Source organism: Ambystoma mexicanum, chromosome 5p (genome assembly GCF_040938575.1).
Source record: "Ambystoma mexicanum isolate Mex_15411 chromosome 5p, UKY_AmexF1_1, whole genome shotgun sequence".
NCBI classification, from domain to species: domain Eukaryota; kingdom Metazoa; phylum Chordata; class Amphibia; order Caudata; family Ambystomatidae; genus Ambystoma; species Ambystoma mexicanum.
The window spans coordinates 924,773,097-924,791,206 of NC_090930.1; the positions used below are offsets into that span (position 1 = coordinate 924,773,097).

The following is an 18,110-nucleotide window of genomic DNA, read 5'->3' on the forward strand; positions in this document are numbered from 1 at the left end:
AATGTCCCTTTAGACAGTATTTGCGAAGCAGCTACATGGAGCTCAATGCATACTTTGACTCAGCACTACTGCATTGACACTCATTCCAAGACAGATACACAAGTGGGACAAGCGGTTCGAAGACATTTATTCGCTCATGAACCTTCTCACATCCCACCTCCTTCTTCCACTGCTTGCTAATCTATGCACAGCAGGTAATCTAAGCAGATTCCACTAGTCTCAGAAGGGATACATTACTCACCGTAATTGTATTTCTGATGCTTTTATCTGCTTAGATTCACATGCAACCCACCCTTCCTCCCCTCGGAGAGAAGGCACATGGATGCTTATGAGCTTGTCTGAACTGTACTCGCGCTACACCCCATGCTACCTCATGTCAGAAAAATAACAATCTGAGGGACCTCGACGCGTGAGTGATCATGGCTACAGTGGACTTCACGCTAGGGATAGTATTGCTGGCACGCCCTCTTGACGTCCCTTTTCGAGTTTCGAAAACAGCTTTAATACTCTGCAGCTTCCACTATGTCTATGCACCGCATGTGAATCTAAGCAGATACAAGCATCAGAAATATGATTACGGTGAGTAATCCATCCATCTATCTCAGAAGGGAGAAAAGAGAGAAAAGGAGTGATGACTGCATTATATTCATCACAATGCCCAAGGTCATCGCCCTGGCTTCGGGTTCTTGACTGAATTCAATTTAAATTGCCTCGCCTCACCTTTTAAAGGCCTTTATAATTTGACCCCACTTCCCTTGAGAATCACCTCCCTTGTTGTTGTTTTAGGCTCCCCACATTTTTAACACTACTCTATTGAGGTTTGTCGCTTTGCAGTTGAAGCCGGAAAGCCCTGCAATAGTCTCCCGGCCAACATTCAAAACTTTGCGTCACTCAGCAATTTCAGAAAATGTGGAAAGAATCTTCACTTCCACTAGCAGTTCGATGTTCAGTTCCCAGTGATCTCGCGTAGATTTGGTGTGCTATAGAAATGTCCTTAATCGCCCTTGCCTTTTTGTAGAGCTTCCTGTTCTCACTGTGGCCAAGCGCTTTCATAACTTACATCTACCTTCTTCCATGACTTCATTGGCTTGCCTGGCTTCTCCAAAGTGCTGATCTCCACTACACCAGAGTTTCTCCTGGACTATTCTACCACTCACCAAACACTGCCTTCGTCCTCTACCTTTTCTCTGCTCCAAGGATCATGACTGCAAAAGGGAAGGAAAGAAACTCCACTCTGTTGCCTGTTTTCACTTAACTACTCGAGCAAGAGCATTGCTACTCAACAGAGGTGGCAGAGAACTAGTAAAGATCAGAATTGAATGGCATAAGGTACAGGTTAGATCAGAAACCTGCTAACTTCTCTACTGAACTTGCTGTACTCAAAGGGTCAGACTGCCTTTGCTCAGTTCAAGGTCCCCCTCTGCTGAGGAATGTACATTGGTAGCATGAATCAGAAACTGAAAACATCCCATGAGTTCAGTCTATCTGTTTTGCACTCATTTGGGTGCATACCTTTTCAACCGCTGGTCCGTTAGTTAATTTGCAAGATTAATCCTGGTTGTGCATCGCTAAGAAATTTCTCATTTTGGGGAATGGAGCCCCAGAACATAGCACAACTCACTCAGCCACAAGGTAGTTTGCGTACCCTATCTTGCATAGCCAAAATACCTTGTTGAATGTGAAAGGCAGCTGGTGCTTACATCATTAATATCAATTGTGCCCTATGCATTCCTTAAAGGAGTCGTATCTTGAATCATATTTTAAACAATAAAGTGATTATGGCGGCACCTCGAAGAACAGCCTTAGACCATATGTAAATAGCCTCTAAAATGAACCTTTAAATTTACTTCTGTGGGGAGCCATTTTAGAATTCATGTTTGCCACTCTCCAGCTACTTTTCAAAGTAACCAAAACAGATCAGTTATCTAGAACCTGACTGCCCAGTCTGAAAGTAAATACAGGGCCACACTATAACTCTGCTACAGAGCAGATATAACTGAAGTTGAGAGTCATCTCTCACACACACCACTATTTTTAGAGAAGAGATTGAGAAACTGCTATGGACCAAGATAGATATGTCAATTTGTTATATTGTTTACTGCATAGTGCAGTGATGCAGTGTAGTCCTTTTGTTTACGTTCAGACGGGGTGGAGCCTTCCAGTCCTACATCTATTTACTTACTTCTAAAATAAAATATTATTTTTTTTAACTGCTTACAACTAACAAGGAATGCAATACTGTGGCCAACTCTTGTCTCATTCTGTAGGAAACTGAGGGGTTGGCTCAGAAAACAACTTTACATATGGCTCTGTGTTTAAATTCTTTTTAACCAGCCCGGTCAACCTTTGCAACAATATGACTGTTGGGAAAATATGCCTTGGTTTTGTGATTGGTGTGATGCATCTAGTAATGTCCTCACTTCTTTCCCTAAGGAAGCCTCCCCCTATGTGGCCAGGGGACAGCAGCAGCCAACTGATCCCAACCCTAGGGGCGGCTATATGAGGGAGGACCACCTGGGTGGGGGGGGCGTTAAACCTTGGGGAGATGTCGGAGCATCATTGGAGGAAACCACATGCCCCTTACCTTTCAGGGATGTTTCCTCTATTACACCTGCTTATATTGTCACTTTTCCCCAACCTCTTGGTAGATCTACTTTGTTACTCCCCAAACTCCCACTGAGGATAATAGATTGACAAATGGGACGAGGAAGAGGTAGGGAGCAGTGAGGATCACTCCCAACGAAGTTCAGTGTCCAGTTCCTCAAAACCATTCAAGAAATGGCCCCATAACCACTGACACGAGTAAGAACAGAGGAAAGAAGATCACTAGGACTGGGTGACCAATGCAGTGGTCTAGTTGTTGGAAAAGGTATAATCAAGCCGGTAAGTTTAAATGCAGCCCAGCTACAGCTGACGAGAAGGAGGAGAGAGCTGCAGAGGCCGGTCTGCCTCTCGATCCGTAGCAAAGCCGAACATCACACTGGAGGGAACACGCTGCAACATGAAGGCAAACCCAAATCCAGGAAGAAGCAGCTGAGGTGCAAATGGTTCACCGATCGAGGGGAGAGACCAGCAGGAACCGCACACCGAGAAGGAAGGTATGGTGAAGGTGTAGTGCTTAACTGAGCGCACACAGAGCCAATATGCTGAAGCTGCCATGAGCAAAGGAACACTGGAGGCAATTGGTAAGCCCAAAGAGCACAAGTCTGTTACCGAGTTGTCCAACCAAGTGTACTGCTTCATAGAAAACGCAGGCGAGAGACCAAAAATAAAGCCATTAAAGAAGTGAAAGTATTTATAGAACAACAAATTGGTTGTAAAATCCCTACCTTTAGGAAAAAGTGTTTGTGCAATAAAGTCCTGGCAGAAAAGTATACCAGGTGAAGACAAATATGGGTGCATATTGTACTGGGTCTCAAGGAAGGATCATGCCCTTGAGATTGGGGGAGGGATCGATTTCCCCGAAGGAAGTGAATTCATGAAATGGGTGTGAATAATCCTCTTGGAAACCTGACTGTTGTAACTTGTTGCTTGGTACAAGTAGTGTGGGGAAGGAAGCTATTCCCCGGAACTTTGACTATTGTCTGTTTGGAACCCTCTTAGTTGGATTTGAAATTTTCTGTTGAACTTGATCAGAGCGTTTTGAGCAATCAAGAGACCATACCATTGTACACCATGGAGTGATTTTATAGTGTGAGGGTCGGAATAGGATTATGGGCACAGGACACTTTTCTTTTGACATCTTGACACAGGACAGACCGTTCATTTTGGTTGAGGTAGGGAAATTCCTCCTAGATTAGGGATAGTGAGTCATTTTCCAACCCCACCCCCCTCAACCCCACAATTCCCTTAAAAAAGAGGCTTGTAGCCACAAAGCTTTGCCCTCTGTGTATACGGTCCCATTCCTTGCTCCTCACTTCGGATAGTAAGCAACACTATTTTACTTCACGTACACCTCCAGTACTTTTATTAAAACGGTAAAACCTTTCTTTTAAAACTTTAGCCACTTCATTATTTTTGTCAAGTATGAATGTAAAATCCTTATTTGTCCATAATGTACTTGTCACATTTGTGCATGTGGGATGTACTTCAACAATATACTATGATCTGACCTGCCAAGGACTTTAAGCCAAACTGTTTTCTTTACCTCTTTCAGGGAAGAAGGATGTCCCTCCTTCAGCAGTTACGAAAACCATATATGGTATTTTAGGAACTTTGCGATTAGTGGCAGGTAAGAACTACTTTGCATTGCTCATTTTAAAATGTTCAATTCCTGAATAGTTTTCATCCCCCCACTCTATTTGCATTCCTTGGACTGTCCACATGTACTTTGATTGAGCATGTACTCTAGCCATAGAAAACCCCTTGAGAAAAAAGTGCTTGTAGTGCAGAGCATTTCATGTAAAGGTCTTAGCTGTCAAAAATATGTTCTACTAGAGCCACCACCTTAGTTCTATGCATTAGCACCAAGTGGTAGATGAGGAGGAGGGTGCTGCAGACAGAATAGCTGCTTAAGAATGTGCTCCAGCTGCCACATTTGAACTCAAAAGGTCCTCCACGTAGATGACCAAACAACTAGCATGTTCCTACTGCCTTAGTGAACAATTCGTAAAGCCCTCCCTTTTTGAGTATCAGAGAGCTTGTCTCTTTTGTAATTTGCTCAGTGAGTGATGTCCAGCAATAATGAATGTGGCTGCTTAATAGTGAGCAGGCATGTTGATCTGTAGTGTGTTGATTTGCTATTTTGGGAGTGTACAAATGTCATCCCTGAACACAGATTTGCGTTAATGCACTTACTACTTCAGCAGATGTTTGGATTTTTTTTCTTACATGGTACCATACAGATTGTAATTGCCTCACAATTTATTCCTTTAGTTGTTGTTTCCAGCAATATGAACTTGGTTTAAATAGTGTTCTGCTAACTCAATCAATTGTGCTCAATTTTCTGAGGACGTATATTTAAACTGCCTGTTAATATGTCCTCTCTCAGTACTGAGATGTGAAGATACTCCTTTTGCTTAGACACAACCTGCCTTTCAACCATTCCCATGGTCTAGAAAGTACAGTATAGAAAGAATTGTACTGCAAACATTAGAATATTCATCTTTCAATTCAGAGAATCCAAATGTCTTGATGTTAGTTTTTTTTTTTTTAAAGAAACTTTTGGGGGGAGTTGACAAGTACAAAAGACCACCCATATGTAACAAAATCTGGGTGTTATGCATGCAAGGGAGGAAGTAAATACATATAAGGATCACTACCTTATACCTATGTGAACCACAAACATCGACAAAATTGGAGCCCCGCTGCAGCTGCCGGTGAGGAAACCAGGCAGTTTCATGAGCTGATGAGTCTACGTGTTTTCGTGTTTTCACATGGGCAACTATTGTATGGAGGACTTAAGCTCTAATAACCTTTATTCCTTGTCACTAGTGTGCTCTCATACTGGATGATTAACCCACTGTAACTGATCCACTTATTATACCTGGACTGGCTGCTTTGAATTGGACATTTTGATTTTTATTTGGAACTAAATGTAGATTGATTCTGGTTATGCCCACAGATTTAAATACATTTGATCACCAATATAGCTACTCTGCCTCATTGAGAAATTTGCCCATATTACTGTGCAGACTGTATTGTCTCCAGGATATTGAGGGGGGTGGGGGGGCTCTGGATGTGCCCCTTAAGTCGGTTGCACGTTCCCCTCATTCCTGATACAAATTGCAATTTGCACACATTTGCACATATTTGCACCCTGCTCTGCGGGAAATCTGATTTATTTATCCCCACCCCCTTCAATTTGTATAATGTAAAATGTTGGTGATAGTTTATTGTGCCCATTGTTGTGGTTCTATTTTATTATGAGAATCGTATATCATTTCATGCAAGTATAGGCTAGTATTTTGAAAGTATTTTATTCTTTTAGCTAAACTGCCATTATTGCTATTAGATTGTTACAGCCACTAAGCAAAGTAAGCATAACGTGGGGTCATAGTATGCAAATAGAATTAAGAAATATAGGTGTTTAGAGGCTTTGGTGCTCCTGTGGTGTTCCTGTGTAGATTGTGAAGACTGTTCAATGAGTAGCCTGAGCACTCGGTAATTACTGGCTTTTATAGACATGTCCAAAGGGAAGGCTACCACTTCCGTTATTCCGGAAGCCAGGCAAAAGAAAATATCCAGTATGTTCAAGCCAATAAGTCAACAATCTTATATTTGAGATTAAGGGGCTAATCCATGATATTTAAGGCCCCAATGGCAAAAGATATCCTGTGGCCAAGAAAGATGCTTCAGTGGGAGGGGCAGGTTTTAATTGTGTGGCCTCTGTTTTTGGTATTATACGTTCATCATACTATATCGAAGAATGGTCACACTTCCCATCAAGCGCGTGCAATATGCGTGCACGCTGGGTAAGTAAGGACCCGCTTGACCCGTTTGAGGTAGAAAAAAGGCCATGGCAGGAAAGTGGGACAAACTATGTACTGCCTATTGATGTTAAGGGTGGTGATCGCTCTCAAAGTATAGTAACAGGGGGGAAAGTGTGGGTCCATTGATTGTAATAACTGAAATAGAGGCTGACATTGTGATTGAAGTTGAAAACATTGGAAATCTGGTGGTAGAGAGGTTCCTGATGATCGGGATTCTGGAGATGTGGTTATGATCGATTCTGCGATATCACTTAGCAATATGTTTTCTGCCCTAGCAGATGGAGAGCAAATGACGCTTACTCCGGCTAAGGGCCTTTAAAAGGGCATATAAGAAGTGGCTTGTTGCAAAAAACAAAAATGCAAAAGGGCAAACGCCAATGGGAAGATTACCCTTAATTGAAATTGAGGCCCCAGTGGAAAAGAAATTGATTTGTGGGACTGGGCTGTCTGATAATGTGGACTCCCCAGAGTCTGAAATTAGGGGTTTATTAGTAGGAATAAGGTCAATAGTAGTTGATAAACTGGGCAATTGCCTGAAAGACATGGTCAGTGAAATCAAGGCACTAAAGGGAAATATTGCCACCTTAGCATCTTGGTTTAAAGTAAAAGAACTCCTAGGAGTACTGGACCTCGCCTGCGGCAAAGGCTCAGTCTAAACCCCCTCAAGTAAAAGTCAACTTAGTCTAGGCTTCCCCTTCTATCTCAGGATATAGTGGGGGAAACTCTAGGGGTAATTGTAATCAACATCAAGTGTGCCAAGATTATATTCCAATGTCTAAGATAAGCTCAGTACAAAAACAGAATTTTCGACAGCCCGTAGCCTGTTTGGGGCATGTAGAAGTAGTTAAGATGCAAAGTAGAGTTGGGAATCCTCTTATCGTTTATGGCAATTGCTAGAGAGAAAAGCCTATGGATCGCTCTGGGAAACCAGCTTTTGTAACTATGATTAATGTGCCAAAACATCACGCACGGAACAAATACAAGGATGAGGAGGCTTTGAAAAATAGTGCATTTTCTGGATAAGACATATCAAGGGATGCCTGTCTATTACAAGATCAGATATAGTGAAATGCTGTCGGTTCCAATGCCCCACCAGCATGCTAACTATATTCCGGTGTTCTTGCGATCGTGGTAACTTAGCTGACGGTATTCTGGCAATAGATTTCAGGATATTGTCACCAGTGGGGACTTCGAGTTTGATCAGTCCCAATGCCCCCGTGTATAGTAATCAAAGAAAGATGGATTATTGACACCCAGCCTTACCAGTGGCCATGGAGCCATTAGGCCCAGCAACGATACAGAAACTAGGGAACCCATTGAAGGAGATGGCTGATGAAGATCTGGAAGAAGTTGACTGGCTTTGTCAGGGAGCCGTCCTTTCCGGTCCCGATATGGGTTGTCATTCATTTTCTCTCATGGAATATAGCTGGAATTACGAAGAATCTTGAGGATATAAACTGGATTTGTTTATTTTTTAGGGGGGGTTCAAGTGAACCTCCTACAAGAAACATGGGCCATGGATCAGGTCGACCTGCGGTGGTACCATACATTCGAGGGGATTGGGTCCTCCGACGTATTCCATATCTATGACATGTAATCACCACAGCTGTGCTGCTTCGGAAACTTTTTTCTGCGTCCTGCGTCGATGACGTCGATGCGCCGTCGTCGAGGACCTCCTCCGACGTCATCTGATGTGATAAGTAGGACGCACGACGCCCGTAGCCTCAGTTCCGTTTTTTCCGCGAACGTGTTGCTTCGTGAATCTCGGTTAACGCCTCGACGCTTTGGAGTTCTGTTCTTCTCGGTTCTTCGAACCTGTTCGTTTTGTGAAAATCCTTTGTGTGAAGATGTCTTCTACTTCGTCTTCGATCCCGCGTCCGGGCTTCAAGAAGTGCGGGGAGTGTGGGTCCAAGATGTCGGTGATGGACTCGCACGACGCTTGCCTCTGGTGCCTCGGGAAGACCCACGACACGGATGACTGTATCGACTGCCAGTCGCTCACGTCCAAAGCCTTACGCGAACGTAAGAAGAAGTTGTCGGTAGGTCGGGTGTCCAAGCCCCGGAAGTCAAAGTCTGTGGGGCTTTCGACGGATGATTCGAGGGGTGACTCTCCACGTCATCGTCGGAAGTCTTGTGGGTCTCCTTCTAGGAGTCGGTCTCGCCACTCCTCAGCCTCTTCGAGGCATTCTCTGAAGCGCCGACACCGGTCGTCTTCCAGGTCTTCTTCGGAGGACTCTGCCCGGCACGTCGCTTACCCCACCAGCCGTGCGACGCCGGAGGAATGGGCTTCCTTCGGGAAGAAAATGCTGGCGATTCTCGAGTCGCAGGGTACTAAGCCGTCCGCGCCCCGAGTGGGGTCGGTCGTGAGAGGTCGAGAGACACCGCTCGCAAGAATGGTTGGCACGAGTCACGGGAGAGGTCCCGTTCGGACAAGGAGACTCGTTCTCGACGTACCCGTTCCAGGTGCCGGTCCTCGACGCGTTCAAGACCGTGTGCACCTGTGAGGTCTTCGAGGAAGACATCGACGTCTGAGGCGTCGAGGGCGTCGACAGGCTTTCTCGAGGCTCCGGCTCTGAGGAAGTCGTTGAAGCCGTCGACGCTCAGGTCGTCGAAGGACACGCTCGGGGCTCCGGCTTCGAGGGCTGTGTCGACGCCGCCGATGCTGGCGGCGCTGCATCTGACGTCGATGCCGATTTCCTCGACGCCGATCCTCTCAGCGCCGATGCCTGTTCTCTCGATGCCGGCACCGATTCGCTCGACGCCTTTCGTGTCGGAGGTACCCCGTGGCACGGGGGAACCCCCTAGGAAGGCTCTGGTTAAGAGCAAGCACTCTCGGGTGCCTTCTTTTCGCCACCTGGAATATATTTTAGAGGCGGATGAGGACTCTGATGGCCTGGTTCCTATTCAGGTTCCAGATGAAATTCTCGGGCCATAGTCAGTTTGACGATTTGAGGAAGTCACTGCATGATGCCAGTGGACTGGACACCTCTCCGGAAGTGGAGTTTTGTAGGCCTGAGCCTGGCTCCCATGCCGATTCCACGTACCGGTGCCTTATGGCTAGGGTTTCTGAGTACTTGGGATGGTCTGCTCCCCCGGGGGAGTTTGTGCAGGATGATCTAACGGACATCCTTGATGTTGGTCCCCAACTGACCCGGTATTGCCGTTCCATATGTCTTTACAGAGAAGGGTGGCGACGGCCTGGACTGCTCCGGAGAGTCTCCCGGCAGTGGGCAGATCCTTGTCGCGAAAATACCGTCCAGCCTGTAGCGACCCCTGCTACTTGACCAGGCACCCCACTCCGGAGAGTTTGGTGGTGCAGGCGGCCACGGCCCCGGCAAAGCAGGCGTCGTACCCTACCATCCCTCCTGATAGGTATGACAAACGTTTTGATGGCTGGGCGAAGAAAGTGTTTTCTTCTGGTGGTATGGCGCTTCAGGCGGCCAACTCCATTTGTGCCTTGTCTCGTTTCACACACACTCTGTGGAACTGTGTTGCGTTAGCGGCTGAACATATTCCCGAAGGGGACGAACGGGATGGTTTCCTTGCTATGGTCCAGGATGGTAAGGATGCCATGTGTGAGTCCGTTCAGTCGGGTTTGGACTTAGCTGAATGCGTCAGTAGGTCCATGGCGGCGAGCACCGTGATACGCAGGTTTGCGTGGTTGCGGAAGTCTGGGTTTGCTCCTGATGTGCAGTCCCGGCTCCTCAACATGCCCTTTGACTGTGAACACCTTTTTGGCAGCAAGGCTGACGAGAGCCTTGGAGGTTGCAGACCTCCAAAGAATCCCAAACGTCACCTTAAGGAAACGTCAGGTGCTTCAGCGACGAAGCCGGTCTACGCCGGTCCACGGCGTCCAACGGCTGAAATCGCTGCCGGATTTCATACATAGGCACTGCCAGCCAAAATTCTGATATGGGCTACCCCAATATCAATGATCTCCTGTCTCAAGCTGTCATTCTACAACAGCAAGGCATGGTCCAGGAATTTCTTAGATACAGACCTGAGCCCCTCGAACAAAATGTAAGACAGACCAGAAGTATACCACCCAAAACTGACATACACACTGAAACAATTAATGAGATAGAGGCCAGTAATGCCAATATTAAAATTGCATTACTAAACACCAGGTCAATGACCAAACATGCACAAGAAATTCACGATTACATTATCGATGAGAATTTAGACATGGTTACAAGAACCTGTTGGACCCACTATTGATATTGCTATATTGCTATTCCATCTGACTACAACATCTACCTTAAAAACAGAGAATCCGGAAAGGGCGGAGGAGTGGCGATCATCGCAAAAACCTCTATTAAGCTCTTTGCCACCCCGATTCAGTGCTCAGGATGTGAAGTCATTCACCTCAAACTGACCCCCACCCAAAATAACTAACTGTATAAACATCATAGCCTTATACAGACCTCCATCTTTAACATCAGAATTTAATGATGAAATTGTGAGCATCCTAAATAACCTCAAATCCATCAATACAGAAACCATTTTGATGGGCGACATAAACAGATGGAGAGGAAATCAACATGACCAACAGGCCCTAGCCCTAGAAGAGGACCTACAAAATATTGATTTTACCATCATTAATAAAGGCCCTACGGCTATTACAGGGAACCAGCTGGACTGGATTGTCACAAACAGTTCTAAAGTAACCATGTTTGGACCTATCCATGCATCTGGTCAGATCATTTTCAAAATTGAAATTTCCCTGTCTCTGAACTTTAAAAAGGAAAAACCATCTAACATACCCAAATCAGTTTGTGACAGGAATTTAAAAAAAATCACGAGTAGCATGCTCTCAGAAGAAAAGTTGGAAATCATGAACAACACCAAGGATGAAGACCCTTGTGAATACTTAATAACAACATACAATCCAGGCATGACAAAATTATTAGACCTCCCCCCCTCTAAAAAACAAAGTCCGACCCAACTCGAACCACCAAAAATGGTTTAATGCAGAAGCAATTGAACTCAAGAAGGACAAAAGGAATCGTGAGAGGAAATGGCTTAAAGAACCCTCAGAAACTAATAAAGCAAATTGGAAGAATGCAGACCGCATTTACAAATCCAAAATTATAGATTTGAAGAAAAATCACTATAATAACATCATTAGTACGGCGGCAAACTCCACTGGAAAGCTTTTCCAGATCCTAAAATCGTTGGACAAACCTACCACTCTTACTCCACCATTCCAACCAACTGACATGGACTGCGAGAAAGTCCAAACCGCATTTCATAATAAAATTGTCAAAGCTAGAGAAAACATCATAAATTGTCAGACTACAAATTCCTTATTTGACACCAATCTTCTAGAGAACAAGACCAAATCGGAAAACCCCAAATTTCATTTCAGGTCCATCACTCTAAAAACACTTTCCAGCATGAGATGCACATCATGTTTGCAAAATGTATTATCCCCAAAATTTATTTTGGACAACATAGCTATCTTCGCCCCCTTCTTTACAAGAATGGTTAATGATTCTTTTAGGGACTTAACAGTACCCAACATCATCAAAACTGTTACGGTCACCCCCCTGCCAAAGAAACCGGACCTCAACCAGCAAGACCCAGCCAACCTTAGACCTATAACCTACTGCAATTTTCTGTAGAAAATTTTGGATAAGGTTGCTACAGAACAACTACAAAAATATGTGGATGAAAATAATTTACTACATCCACAGCAGTCCGGATTTAGAATCTGCTCTGCTAGATCTTCAGACAGAAATGCTGTCAATATTAGATCAAGGCAAATAAGGCCGCCTGATATTGTTGGACCTCTCGGCAGCATTTGATTTGCTGGACCACACAAAACTCAGAGAAGCCCTGGAAAAATCAGGAAATTGCTCATCAGGGGCAACCGAATGGATAGCTTCATTCCTTCAAAACAGGCAATCGAGGATTGTCTGGGGAAATAAAACATCTAATACCAAACCGGTAGACTGTGTCGTCCCACAAGGAGCCAGTTTCTCCCCACTTCTTTTTAACCTTTACATGCACTGCCTCTGTACCATGCACTCCCAAATGGGTATATTCTTTACGAACTTTGCTGATGATACCCAGCTGGTCTTAGAACTTAGTGGGGATTACGACAAGGACAGTGACATGCTCTCATCTTTATATAACATCATAGAATGCTGGATGAAAGCAAATTGGATGTGTCTAAACGGCTCTAAAACCGAGCTCATGATATTCGGTTCCATACAGGCCAGAAGAAAATTGAGTCCACTCTACTCCTCATTTTCCATTAAAAATACCCAAATACCTATCTCAGAAAAAGTAAGACCTTAGGAGTATACCTTCAAGCTTCATTAGGTGCTAAAGCCCACATAGCTTACCTAAAGAAAAACTGTCAATATCGCCAGATATTACTAAAAAAAATCAGACCTTTATTAGACCAAAAGAATAGCACGACCATCGCTAGGGCTAAAATACTATCCAGATTGGATTATGGTAATGCCCTACTTCTAGGAGCAAACAGCAATTGCGTGAAGAAATGTCAAGTGATTCAAAATAACGCCATCAGGACCATCACAGGAAGAACTTGGAGGGAACACATCACTGGCGAAAGGAAGGCCCTCCACTGGTTGGCCATGAAAGAATGAATCACGTTTAAATCTCTCACGATGGTAATGTGCCAGCTTACCTTAAACACTTCAACTGGTATGCCCCAACTAGGCGGCTCAGATCCTCTAATACAGGCCAACTGCAAACATTCACAACAAAAAAGCAGCATGGACTTGGAAAAGCCTTTCCGACTCGAAGTATAAAAAAATGGAACGAACTTCCCACCTCACTGAAGCTCGAGTCCAACTACATTTCATTCTGTAAAAAATTGAAAACATTACTTTTCAATTAACTCCGCGGAACAGGCTAAATCTCTTTGAGGGAATCGGTCAATTTACTTGTGTCCTGTTTATCACTATTCGTTGTCCTGTCTTCTTGTCAGCGCTCTGATGCCCGCGGGCTTTCAGCGCTTTACAAATAAATAAAATAAAGCTGCAGCGAAGTTGTTGAGCGCTGCAGTTCTCCAACCTCTGCCTTTTCGTCCTAGGGGACAGCAATGGCGGGGAGATTCCTTTCGATACTACTCTACCTTTGGTAGATCGAGGGGAGCTGCCTGTCAAAGGGGCCAATGTAGGATTACCAGAGGTGGAAAAACAAGGAATTCGAGGTGCCAAAGCCGCTCGGGCAGTTGCCTCTTTGCCCTCAGGCACTGCCACAGCCTCTTCAGCTCAGTCATGATGCCATGTTCCATGGTTAGCCGGTTGGGGGAAGATTGGCGCAGCATCTTGTAGAATGGCGTGCCATTACTTCAGATGTGTGGGTTCTGGAGATCATAGCCCACGGCTACTGTCTTCCTTTCCGGCAGAGGCCTCACGCCAATCCACCGGGGAAACTCTCTTTGAAGAGTCTGTATCTGCTCCTTGTGCAGGAAATCAAATCCCTGCTGGAGAAAGGCGCCACAGAACTGGTGCCTGTAGCGGAAAGTAACAAGGGATGGTATTCCCCATATTTTTTGATCCCGAAAAAGGACGGGGGATTGAGACCCATCATGGACTTGCGCGGTTTGAACAAACTCCTCAGGAAGGACAAGTTCAAGATGGTTACTCTCTCTAAAGTCCTCCAGGCCCTTCAACTTTAGGACTGGTTGGTGTCTCTCGACCTCAATGACTCTTACTTTCATGTGCCGTTTCATCCGAAGCGCAAGAAAAACCTGAAGTTCGCGGTTGGCGACTCGCACTTTCAGTTTCGGGTCCTGCTGTTCGGATTGACCTCTGCCCGAGGGTCTTCACCAAGCTCATGGTGGTGGTGGCAGCGTATCTCGGGAAAGGGGGGGATTCACGTCTACCCCTACCTGGACAATTGGTTGATCAGGGCGCGCTCTCCCGAGTTAGCCCGAGGCCAGGCTGCAGATGAGCTCTCTGCAGTGGGCTCTCAAGATGCAGTGGTTGCAGTTCTCCAGCAGAATGACTGATCCCGTTCAGGTGCAGCCCTCGGTCGCCCAGGATCTTCTGTGGTGGGCAGTCGAAGGCAATCTGTTGAAAGGGGCTCCATTTTGGCTACCCTGGCCGGAGGTAACGATCGTAATGGACGCATCCCTCACGGGATGGGGAGCTCATGCCAACGAGTTGAGTCAGCGGTGTTTGGTCTCTGTCAGAGTCCAGACTCCATATCAATCTGTTGGAGTTGGGGCCATCAGGCTAGCCCTGAAGGCTTTTCTGCCATCTGTGCGGGGGAAGAATGTCCTGATTCTGATGGACAATACAGTGGCCATGCACCACCTCAACAAAAAGGGGGAGGGGGCAGGGTCTCTCCCTCTGTGCAGAGAGGCGATGGGGCTCTCGTTCTGGGCCATCCAGCAGGGAATTTAGATTTCAGCGGTTCATCTGGCTGGAGACTAAAACGAGGCGGTGGACGCTCTGAGCAGGCAGAGCACGGTCTCACGAGTGGGAGCTGGCTCAGGAAGTTCTCTTGGTGATCTTCGCTCTTTGGGGATCCCCGCAAGTGGATCTCTTCGCCACCAGTGTCAGCCGGAAGTGCGAAAGATTCTGCTCGCGGGAATTTCCTCTTAGAGGAGCCTTGGGGGACGCGTTCGTAGTGGAGTGGTCCTTCCCACTGCTGTACGCGTTTCCTCCAGTCGCCGTCATCCAGCAAGTGTTGCGGAAGTTACAGAGGTTCGGTTCCCGAATGATCCTCATTGCTCCGGCATGGGCCAGGAGAGCGTGGTACCCGGACCTTCTCGACATGTCCATCTGCCCTCCACACAGTCTTCCCTATCGAGACGATCTGCTCTCACGGGAGGGGGGGTCAGATTCTCCAGCCAGAGGTCAAGTCTCTCAACCGTCATGCTTAGTTTCTGAGAGGTTGAGATATAAGGATTGGGACCTCCCTGAAGACGTGATGGAGGTGTTGCTCTCAGCCAGAAGGCCCGCAAAAAAGTCCCCGTATCGACGTTCTATCCTCCTCTGCATCCTGGTAAGGAAGAGGAGAGGCTCCATAGGTTGGATCCTAGGAGAGCTTTAAGTTTCTACATCTCACGCATGTCCCGGGTCAGAGTGGACAATCCGCTCTTTGTAGGATACGCTGGAAGACGTTTGGGGCAAGCTGTTACTAAGCAGACTTTGTCTAGATGGATTATCTTGACAATCTCTGAATGCTACCGTTTGGCGGGTAAGGACCCTCCGGTAGACTTATAGGCCCATTCTACTAGGGGCGTGGCTGCCTCTACTGCTCTGCAGAGGGGTGTTCCCATTCGTAACATTTGTGAAGCAGCCACATGGGCCTCTGTCCATACTTTTGTAAAACACTACTCCCTGGATTCTATCCATGGGCAAGATTTGGCCTTTGGCAAGGCGGTCCTCTATTCTGCAATTTAATTGGGCAGTCTAAAATTCTAAATTCTTTTCCCTCCTCCATACTTTGGTACTGCTTTGGGAGTCTGTCATAGATGTGGAATACGTTGGAGGACACAATCCCTTTGAAGAGCAAGTTACTTTCTTACCTGGTAACGTTCTTTCGATGGGATGTTCATCCGACGTATTCCACATCGCACCCTCCCGACCTGCCACTCTACAGAATTTCTCATGCGATTGCATTTCCGCAAGGCTTTATGTAGTCATACTGGTAGAAGATTGGTGCCACACGTTCTTGGAAAAAACTACAACTGAGGCTACGGGCGTCGTGCGTCCTACTTATAACATCCAGTGATGTCGGCTCGACGGAGGCCCTCGAGGGAGCGTATCAACGTCATTGACGCAGCGCCGAAAATCTTCCGAAGCAGCACAGCTGTGGTGATTACCTGTCATAGATGTGGAATATGTCGGAGGAACATGCCAATCGAAAGAACGTTACCAGGTAAGAAAGTAACTTACTTGTTAATCTAGAAGATATTCACAACACGATTCCCACTCAAGTCCTAGGCCTATCATCTAGGTTAAGCATGGGCCTCTAAAGTGTGGTTGGCAAGCTCTTTATCCAGGATGTCCCTGTAGAAGGCAACCATGGCTACAGTTGGTGAGATTTTAACCACACTTAGCATACGTATCCACCATGTATCCGTCGTCGTCCTGAAATCTACCAGAAAATGACAAAAAAAACATGTCCTTTGCCCTGAGAAGTGAGAGCAAGATGTGAGTGTTTGTTTTTGAACCTTCACAAAACGGAATCAACATGAGGAGCTGTTAATCCGGGCAGGATCCCATATTGCGATAATTTACCTTGTTGGGCAAAGGTAAAAATGGATCCTCATGAAAGCTCTCTGTACTCCCGGGTCTGGGCATTTATTTTATTTATTTACTTGTACTGCGCCGACAGCCCACAGGCATCAGGGCGCCACAAAAACACACAAAGATAAACAAATAAAACGGGACGGAGGAATTAAGTGAAATGAGTCAACAGTGTAACTTTGAGAGAGAGAAACAAGGGAGGAGAAGTTGTCTAAAAAGATGCAGTTTCAGTGCTTTCTTAAATTACTGTGGGTTTTCCAAAGCTCCGATAGTCACTGGTATTGTTTTCCAAAAGGAGGCGGTGATAACTGCGATAACTGGAAACTATCTGCCCAGACCCTTAGATCTTGAGAACGTCGCTCCTTGAAGCTGTTTGACAGATGAGGAACACAAGTTCCTCTTATGTTGGATCTTGCAGGTGACTCAGAAGACGTTTTAACACTGCACGCAGTAGTACTCTCAGGATGGTTATTTTGGATGGGTTTAACCAGTTTCATGGGTTGTAAGAGAAAGGGTTTAGGGTGGTTATTCATGGTATTTGAGTCCTTCTCACCATGAGGGGAGCCACTTCCTATGAGGTCCTCCCGCATATTAACACAGCTGCCGTAACAAAGGGCCTGCGAAATTCGATCAAGTTCTGACTTCCAAATTACCATTGTCCATGATGGGCAGGGTGTTGATCACTAAAACGATTATTTTCCCGAGGTTCTTATACTATTTCCAGAACGTATGCTAATACATCAGAACAGCTTTCTTTCGTACACTGGAGACAATGCTCAGAGTTCTTGTGGGGAGTAACTCGCCACAAGCTGTCACTGGCCACATTGACCCTACCCTAAAGCGAAGGGGGTGTACAACTCCCTGACCTAGAGAAGTATTACTTGGCGACACAACTCAGCCATGTCACAAGATGGCTGTCGGACGAGGCCACCTCTGAGACTGCACTCCTACAGTATATGGTTGCTCCGGCTAACTTGAAAGAAGTGCCGTGGTTCTCCCTAGCCTGTCTGGGGAACACCCCAATGATTGTAATGCTAGGCAGACAGGTATGGAACAGGACGAGATTGTCCTCGGCCTGGCACATCCCTATTCACCCGAAACCCCGATCATGGCAGATGTATGCAAGACTAACACTGATCTCCCCACGGTGAGGCTCTGGGAAAGATGGGGGCTGTACACCTGGGGTGATCTGTATGAATAGGGGGGGTCTTCTGGGAACTCGTGTCACTGTCCCCTTGAGAGCCCTTCTTTTTCATAGAGTTTCTGTGGTACAAGAGATTCAAACAAAGGGAAATGGGATGGGTGGCCAGAAGAGCCAACAGCAAACCCTCTGACGGTTATGCACAATCTAAGTGATGGTTGGAAGCCTGTGTCAAGGCTGTATGGGCAGTTAATCAACCAGCCCAACCCCAAGAGTGCATGTTCTATATCGCTACTA

The 18,110-nt window shown here is 46.1% G+C and overlaps 1 protein-coding gene across 4 annotated transcripts in view; it reads left to right on the forward strand.

Annotated features, from left to right (window-relative positions):
* SACM1L (SAC1 like phosphatidylinositide phosphatase) overlaps positions 1-18,110 on the forward strand; it is a 1,165,903-nt gene that overhangs the window by 203,297 nt on the left and 944,496 nt on the right. For all 4 annotated transcript variants that reach the window (XM_069613352.1, XM_069613355.1, XM_069613353.1 and 1 more), the window contains exon 3: positions 4,157-4,231. In XM_069613352.1, the coding sequence (XP_069469453.1) occupies positions 4,157-4,231 (75 nt within the window). The remainder of the gene's footprint in view (positions 1-4,156; positions 4,232-18,110) is intronic.